The sequence below is a fragment of the Ptiloglossa arizonensis genome, chromosome 4, assembly GCF_051014685.1.
Source record: "Ptiloglossa arizonensis isolate GNS036 chromosome 4, iyPtiAriz1_principal, whole genome shotgun sequence".
In the NCBI taxonomy this organism is placed as follows: Eukaryota; Metazoa; Arthropoda; class Insecta; order Hymenoptera; family Colletidae; genus Ptiloglossa; species Ptiloglossa arizonensis.
In genome coordinates, this window is record NC_135051.1 from 11,185,421 (window position 1) to 11,194,067 (window position 8,647).

Here is an 8,647-nt window from a genome sequence, read left to right on the forward strand (position 1 = left end):
AAAATAATAAGAGATAAGATAATATTAATCATAACTTGTGACAATCATTAATCTATAACATGAAATAAAGATTATTATATAAAAATTATTATTATTAGACAGCAACATTTTGTCTAGTGATCCGTGGTGCAAGGCTTGGTCAAAGTACACTTCTAGAATGTATGGCAGCTGGTAGTATACCTGTAATTATAGCTGATTCTCTTACAATGCCTTTTTATGGTATAATTGATTGGACTAGGTAGAAATCAATTGTTATTAGTTTTCATATAAAATAGAAACAATTTTTAAATTATAGCTAATAAACATATTACTTATTTAGAGCTGCTATATTTATACGCGAAGTAGATGTCTTGTCAATGATACCAGTTTTGAAAAAAGTATCTCAACAACGAATTACAGAACTTCAAGAGCAAGGTGCATGGCTTTATGAAAAGTATTTTAAATCTATGCAGAAAATAACAGTAACTACACTGGAAATACTTGCAGATCGTGTATTTCCACATTTAGCTAGAAACTATATATTTTGGAATGTACCACCTCATAAGGAAAGTATAAATTATACTCATTGATATAATATTAAAAACCTTAAAGAAATAATCATTTTCATATTATACATATTTAGGATACTACTTCACCTCTTTATTTACCTGTTACTGCACCAAAAACTCGAGGATTTACCGCAGTAATTTTAACATATGATCGGTTGGAATTACTATTTCTTTTGATTAATAAACTTGTTAAAGTACCAAGTTTATCTAAAGTTCTAGTAATATGGAACAATCAACATAAAGATCCACCACACTGTATGTGTAAATTTGTAGTATATATTACTTCTGAATATTATTAAAGTATTAGATAATAAAACAACAGCTTTAAAAAATTTGTATTCCACAGCATCCAAATGGCCAAAATTGAGTAAACCGTTAAAAGTTATACAAACAAAGGAAAATAAATTATCTAACAGATTTTATCCTTATGATGAAATTGAAACTGAAGCAGTCTTATCAATAGATGATGATATTATAATGCTGACTGCTGATGAATTAGAATTTGCTTACGAGGTTTGTCTATTATAATTATATAAATAACATCGTGTAAAATATATGAAAATAAAAATATAAAAAATACTTATAGGTGTGGAGGGAGTTTCCAGATCGAATAGTTGGTTTTCCATCGCGAATTCACACATGGGATAATGGAACTAATTGTTGGAAGTATGAAAGTGAATGGACTAATAGCATTTCTATGGTTCTAACTGGAGCTGCATTTCACCATAAAGTAATAAAGTATAGCATATTTTATTATTTAAGAAACTTTAGTGTCCAATTTTATTTTCATTCCAGGCCGTAGAATACAATCCATCAACTCCTGAATACTAATAGTCTTTCCTAAAAACCACATCCGGTACTCCTAACAAATTTTTCGCTATTTTACGACATTCCCAATAAAAATGTCTTAGCAAAAATTAAGTATAATAATTTTAATTTTTTACTTATGTTATAATGTATGAAATTATGTTAATATGTTAATTAATATTCCAGTATTGGAATTATATGTATACTACTGCCATGCCAGGTGATATAAGAGAGTGGGTTGATGAACATATGAATTGTGAAGATATAGCTATGAATTTTTTAGTAGCAAATATTACTGGAAAAGCACCAATAAAAGTATGTTTATTAAATTTTTTTTTAAATATTAATACACAAAATACTAAATAATCACTTTTGTTATAGGTAACACCGAAAAAAAAATTTCGATGTCCAGAATGTACAAATACTGAAATGCTTTCGGCAGATTTAACACATATGATGGAACGTACGCAATGCATAAACAGATTCTCTTCAATTTACGGATCAATGCCACTGCAATCAGTTGAATTTCGTGCAGATCCAGTTTTATTCAAAGATATATTTCCCGAAAAACTCAAAAGGTTTAATGATATTGGAAGTTTGTAAATATTTTCATTCTGATATTACAATTATTTAATAAGAAATCTTTATTACTAAATTTATGTATAGAGAATATTATATAAAAATGTACAAATGGTTTTTATATATAAGTATATACTAAGTGATAATTCATTTGTTACCATATTATTTTTTAAATGGCAGGTAAAAAATATCTTGTTATACTTTTTTTATAATAAATTTTTTAATTCTGATTGATGCATTTAAGGGTAAAAATAAAACAATTGTTATTCTTGGTCGAAAATATGTAACGTTCTTACCACTTACAACGGAAAAAGCACCATTCACGATGCGAAGAACGTTTCCTTCGCAGTTTTTCTCCATAAATTTGATTGATGTGTTTAATAAAAAATATAAATATAATAATTGGATTATAATTTAGTGGTGTATATTACGTTCATCGTATATAATTGTAAACATGTGTACATCGTATACCCACGCAAGTATACACCCTTCGCAGTTGAAAATTTAAGGAATAAATCGGAAACATTATTTTACAACAAAACAAATATTATATCTAATCACTAATTTAAGATTATTTGTTTACATTATTTTAATAATTTTGTCAAAAATAGCAAAATATTGTAATATACGTTTTATAAAATGTCATTTTTTCTGCAATTCTATTTTATTGTGCAGTTTTGTTTTGGCTTTCATGTAGCATTTAGCAATTATAAACAAACTATGTTTAATAACGAAGTTATGGATTTCATGGTCTGGTTTTTGTAACAATATTATCTCTGAAAATTGTATATATCTGTTAACACTATTCATAAGTATTAATATTTCCAGCAATTTTGAAACATATCCCTTCAACAACTGCTTTTTTGCCAACTTCATGGGATGGTAGAATGGCCATATGACTCTGAAGAAATGTAAATATGTTATTTATATTTTTCTCATTTATAAAACCTAAAAAAACATACCACTGGTGTTTGTTCACTAGAATTCATGTAGCCTATTATCATTGAATTAGTTGAATGACTCCAAAGAAAATCTCCTAATCCTTCCTGTGCTGCATAACGTATAGCAATAACACCTCCAAGTTTTTGTTCAAGTCCATATAGAAATTTTGAATCTAAAAAAGAAAATCTTTATCGATCTATAATGGTATATTCTATTAATTTCATTAAATTTAAAAATGAAGGAATGTTTTCACATTAAAAGGTAATAATGTATTAATTACGGGTTTTCACCGATAAAATCAACTTTCATAGCGTTATGTAAACTGGTAGTGGGACAAGAACTATCTGAAATAGCGTCTGCAACTGTGCGCGCTAATGAAGTGCGAACCAGATGTTCTCCGCAACCCGATGTACTCGTTCCTATTGAATATTTGTCTTTATATGCCCAGGTACCACATCCCCATACGCCAGCCTTAAAATTACATTTTAATAGTATTATTTTACATTTTTCAATCAAATATAAATAGTTCATTCTCATTAAATAATAAACAATCATTATACTTTAATAATGTATCAAAAGTTTACATAATAGATAAAAAATATTATACTTGTCCTACTCTTCCTGGATATTTTAAAATCATGCCACCACTGGAACAAGCTGCAGCAATATTTCCTTGTTTGTCAACACATATTGCACCAACTGTATCCATTCTTTTTTTAGTACACTATATATTAAATTATTATAAAATTATATAATTATAATAATTCACAAAAATATAAATAAAAAATTTCTTACATTGTGAACTTCTATATTAGAATTGTCTACTTCTTTTTTATAGTGCTTATATACCTTCTGAGCTTTCACTAAAAATTATATCAAAATGTTAATAAGCTTAACTTAAGTATGCATAAGTATACTAAGAAATATAATTAAATATTTTATCAAAATAAACTCAAAAATTTAATAAAATTAAATAAAATTAAATAAAATTGTACCTTACTTACTTGAAATCAATTGTTCTGGAGGTAAAGTTTGTATTCCCATTTTTTGTGCCCATACATGTGCTCCATTCCCAACTAGGAAACTAATATATGATAAAATTATAAACAATTGTTTTAGTACCTTAAATAAAGACATTTTAAACTTGAAACTTACTTTGGTGGAATTCTACCACATGCAATTTTAATTGATTGTTGTTCACAAAGACGTTTTGCTAATAAAACAGGATTTTTTATTCCACTAACTGCACCAACTGCTCCAAATTGTAATTTAGTACCATCCATAACACTAGCATCACATTCAACTGTTCCTTCCAAAGTAAGATTAGAACCAAACCCAGCATTTGTTAATGGAGAATTTTCTAATACAATTACTGTTTCTACTACTGCATCCAATGTACTACCACCTATTTTTAAATTTTGCATCCCCTATAAAAATATTTATCTTTGGTTAAACATAAAATACTGAAACTTTATATAGATAATTCCTGAATAGTACAATATTTTTACAATATAATTTTGCCCTAATATGGTTTAAGAATTATGGCAATCTTTGCATAACACAATACATATGGGAAAAATCATCTTTTTATGTTTGATGTAGATTTTTATAATTTCAATTTTTTTTTTTTTAAATTCCATTTACATTTAGTGAAAATTGTCTAAAGTAAACTAATTCAAGCAAACAAAAGTTTAGTTAAGCAATTAGATCCTTCAATTGAAAGAATCATAAAGTTTAAAAGTGAACTATAAAATTATTTACTTCTCAAATTATTATATTTATACAAATTTATTAAGCAAAAATAAATAAATGCAGATTACTAATTTTGTAAAGGAAACAGAATATATATAAAACTTGTATGATAGCGAATAAAATTTACAAAATAAAGGTATTATACGACTGAAGAAATGTTCTCATTTGATTATGCTTGATAACAATATAAACAATCAAAGTTAATGGACTTTATTTGACATAAATATATAACAATTTAAAAAATGTTTATTCAGTTATTAATATTTTTAATAAAAACTATGTTCTTGATAGTTATACAAAAATAATTGTTTATTTTTTTAGTTTCTGAAATATAATCTAATATTATACAAAATTTTCTAGAGATCTAGGTACCATGTTTTATAAGGGTTAGTCATATATACAAAAACAAAACTGACTTACCACTTTGCATGCTTGACGACATAATTTTTGATACTTTTCCTTAAGAGCTTCTGAATGTCGTCCTGCTCCTAATAAAATGTACAAGCTACAATTTTGATAAAAAGAAATACTATTGCAATAATAAATGCAGACTTTTATCATGAAACTAATTAATCATTTATTTTTTTGATAGAATTATATTAGGCTTTGTGAAAATTAATAACATACCCACATGCACAGCAATAAATCCTTGATTGGTATTATTCATTAGATTGAATTTTTTTTTACTTCTATTAAACTATTATAATCTTTATTTATATTCAATGATTACACTATATTTTATTGATTACACATGGATAACTATTGTATTCTAATTTAAAACTGTAAAATTATAATTGTAAATTTTCTTTAATTTTATAGTTTGACTATGTAAGTAGTCTGTGCATCTTATTGTTATATTTTTCACGATCACTTGCATTGAATAAGTTATAAACAATGACAAAATTTGACACCACCTGAAGATATATAAAGATATTAAAACTTTCTAGAGACAGGGTATGAAGTATGTTCAAAAACGCATGCGTACTATAATTTGTTGCACGCCACATGTAAGTATAATGTTAAATTTACAACATATATATTTCTAAGTTTTCATTATATCAGAATAATATAAGAATTTATATTAGATTATATTTAATATTTGCAATAATTTAATCATTTTAGGTTTAAATTGAAACGGTTCAGATGTATATAGTTCTTGAAATTGACACCGAAGGGTGCAAAATTTTTCTATAAAATACGCGGGAGTTGTCAATCCATACTTTGCATTAATATCAATGGCATTGTACACTCGGTTTATTACTTGTTATATTTAAATTTTTATATAAAATTCATAACGTATATAATTTTTCCATTTTTTCTTAGGATATTGCAAAATGTAAAATATCAAGAATTTTGGCATCAAATTACGAATTCCATAAAATCATATCAGGTTAAAACTTTTTGAAGTGTATATTTACATGGTTTAGTTTACATGTAATCATAATTTTCGATTTCAATTAATGATTTATATTCAAATTTATATTTACTTTCTTATTAAAATATAAAAAAGTATTACATCAAAGGTTATTTTAGGTTACTTGGATTAATAATTGTCAGACAGTGGCCACCAATCAGAAGTTTATACAATACTTCAATATTCCATACATATAATGTAAGTATTTGTACTTGAAAAACCTTTCTTTTATGGAAATATTGAATATTGATTTTTATGTCAAATTTTAGGTTTTAATAAATTCCAATGTCTGATAGAAATTTATCATAATTTCTAGGATTACATGGAAAATAAAAAACTATAAATTTATAATATATTCAATGGTTATACTAATAAAAAGCATTTACACTTTGTAATGCAAATAGTTATTTTCTTATAACAATCATGTTGTTTGACTTCTTAAAAAAATTGTTTGGATGGGTAGATGAAGCACCCAGAAAACGTAGAGCTGTCTCATTTAGTTTAGAAAAAGAATTTGTAACTCCAAAAAAACACTGTTGTGATCATAAAACTATCAATCTAGACGAAGATTCGATTGAAATCAAAGATGAGAGTGATAGTGATGATTTTCAAATTCTAACTAAGCACAAACATTCTCCCATTAAATCATCAAGTAGATTGAATGGTACATGCAGTAACAGAGATAAATCATTTACACGTTGTACATCATCTTTTTCCATGCCTAAACCTGAACCATGTTATGATAAATTAAACAGAGTTTACTTTGGCAATAAAAGTGAAAGAGTACAAAATATTGGTGCTCATCAACGATGCCCTACATTAACAAAAACTTATCGCTTACGAGAAAAAAATCAATATGACGAGTTATTACAAAACTTTCTACCACATAGGATAGATGTTATATGTAATAAACAAGAAGAAAAAAGACCTGTACAGGAAGTGATTGAAATAATAGATTTAGAGAAATCTGATCCCTTGGTTCTTTCTAAAAATCAACAAACTTCTAGAAAGCATGGTGCAACATTACAAATGAATTGCAGTGCTCCCTACAGAGAAAAAACAAATACAGAAAAAACAAATAAAGTAATGATTATTAATATGGATAATGATAAAAAGGATGAAGCAGTACATTCCATTCGTGATAAAACACAGTCTCATAAAAAAAATGTTAATATAGATAAACTAATTCAAACTAAACAAATTGAACGTGTAGCAACAAATACGCTACGAGATCAATTAGCAGCAAAAGCTATAATTAGACATGATTTTGTTCCTCAAATATCAAAAAGATACAATGAACGAATAGAACAACATTGTAAGGAGGCAAAAGAGCTTAGAAAGATGACATATATGTTATCAAAACATAATCGTTTAGTGAGAGAAGCTTCTCTAGAAGAGCATTTAGCTCGATCTATGAAATTATGTGAGGCTGTCCTAGATGAAAGTGAAGAACCAGAGGAGACATTATTACCTACTTTAACAGAAGAAATGTTACAGGATGTAAAGAATGCTCTAATTCCTCGACCACCAGATGAAGTTCTTATTGAAGGTTTTGGTCTAAGAATTACAAGAAAAGATATTCATACATTGGCTGATCTAAATTGGTTAAATGATGAAGTAATAAATTTTTATATGAACTTATTAATAACCAGAAGCACCAGTGACAAATATCCAAAAGTACATGCTATGAATACATTTTTTTATCCAAAATTAATCTCAGGTGGACATGCATCCTTAAAACGGTGGACAAGAAAAATTGATATTTTTGCGCGAGATCTTATAGTTGTTCCTATACATTTAGGTATTCATTGGTGTATGTCAGTTATTGACTTTAGAGATAGGACTATTCGTTATTTTGATAGTATGGGTGGCAGCAATTCAAAATGTTTATCAGCCTTACGACAGTATTTGGAAGATGAAAGTTTGGACAAAAAGAAACAAGCATATGATACTAGTGATTGGAAGTTAGAATGTGCCAAAAATATTCCGCAACAAATGAATGGGAGTGACTGTGGTGTGTTTTCTTGTATGTTTGCTGAATATATTTGTGCAAATAAGAAAATCACATTTACACAACAGGATATGCCATATTTTCGAAACAAAATGGTTTATGAAATATTGAAGTCCAAACTTTTATAAAGTCAATATTATTATTTGAGCAATTATTGACCGTGGCAGATCTAAATAGATTGCAGTAACTTCCCTAAATTACAAAATATTTTAGCATAAAAGAATTTACCACTGTGTAGAATGTTCTAAAAATGAAAATATAATACTGATATTCAAAAATATTGTTCTTCATATTACTACTACAATAGTAAAGAGAGTTGCATAGTATGATTTCTTTTGTGCTATTAAAAATATATTTTTTTTGAACATGAAATATTAGCTTTTATTCAATGTAAAAGCACTGTAATAAGTAATTTTTCTTTGTAGTGTTAATATTTGAATTATTTTAATAACAAAATTCATCTGTAAGACATGTAACATTCAGATACTACATACTTTTGATCAAGAATAAGTAAGTGCAATGTATTATAATGCTTTGTGTCAAATAAATGTAAATTTTTTCAATAATTTAAAATGTAAATATTTATATACTTCT

The 8,647-nt window shown here is 26.6% G+C and overlaps 3 protein-coding genes across 7 annotated transcripts in view; 2 read left to right on the plus strand and 1 right to left on the minus strand.

The window, feature by feature from the left end:
- The window catches only part of Sotv (exostosin glycosyltransferase sotv), a 4,669-nt gene extending 2,098 nt beyond the window's left edge, over positions 1–2,571 (plus strand). The window contains exons 5-11 of one of the 2 annotated variants that reach the window (XR_012991865.1): positions 99–238; positions 320–543; positions 621–803; positions 895–1,061; positions 1,135–1,286; positions 1,542–1,670; positions 1,737–1,877. Coding sequence is in view for 1 of the 2 variants with exons in the window: in XM_076310361.1 (XP_076166476.1) it covers positions 99–238; positions 320–543; positions 621–803; positions 895–1,061; positions 1,135–1,278; positions 1,542–1,670; positions 1,737–1,958 (1,209 nt within the window). In the remaining variant the exon portion in view is untranslated. Of the gene's footprint in view, positions 1–98; positions 239–319; positions 544–620; positions 804–894; positions 1,062–1,134; positions 1,287–1,541; positions 1,671–1,736 lie in introns of both variants that reach the window. The other variant, XM_076310361.1, reaches the window with a different exon arrangement.
- Positions 2,020–5,530, minus strand: Tasp1 (Taspase 1). 2 transcript variants are annotated; one of them, XM_076310366.1, is made up of 9 exons: positions 5,256–5,530; positions 5,049–5,116; positions 4,032–4,303; positions 3,881–3,960; positions 3,672–3,739; positions 3,484–3,600; positions 3,167–3,347; positions 2,897–3,048; positions 2,020–2,835 (listed from the first exon to the last, which is right to left on the minus strand). In XM_076310366.1, the coding sequence occupies exons 1-9, from the start codon at positions 5,293–5,295 to the stop codon at positions 2,737–2,739; spliced, it is 1,077 nt and encodes a 358-aa protein (XP_076166481.1). In that variant the 5' UTR covers positions 5,296–5,530; the 3' UTR covers positions 2,020–2,736. The 2 variants fall into 2 exon arrangements, with proteins under 2 accessions (XP_076166481.1, XP_076166485.1); XM_076310370.1 differs by having other exon boundaries at positions 2,021–2,835; positions 5,049–5,133; positions 5,256–5,529.
- Positions 5,531–5,662: 132 nt separating this feature from the next.
- Positions 5,663–8,415, plus strand: LOC143145388 (uncharacterized). 3 transcript variants are annotated; one of them, XM_076308723.1, is made up of 4 exons: positions 5,663–5,871; positions 5,952–6,018; positions 6,162–6,240; positions 6,312–8,415. In XM_076308723.1, the coding sequence occupies exon 4, from the start codon at positions 6,466–6,468 to the stop codon at positions 8,179–8,181; it is 1,716 nt and encodes a 571-aa protein (XP_076164838.1). In that variant the 5' UTR covers positions 5,663–5,871; positions 5,952–6,018; positions 6,162–6,240; positions 6,312–6,465; the 3' UTR covers positions 8,182–8,415. The 3 variants fall into 3 exon arrangements, with proteins under 3 accessions (XP_076164838.1, XP_076164837.1, XP_076164839.1); XM_076308722.1 differs by having other exon boundaries at positions 5,663–6,018; XM_076308724.1 differs by having other exon boundaries at positions 5,663–6,018; positions 6,359–8,415.
- The last annotated feature ends 232 nt before the right edge of the window (positions 8,416–8,647 follow it).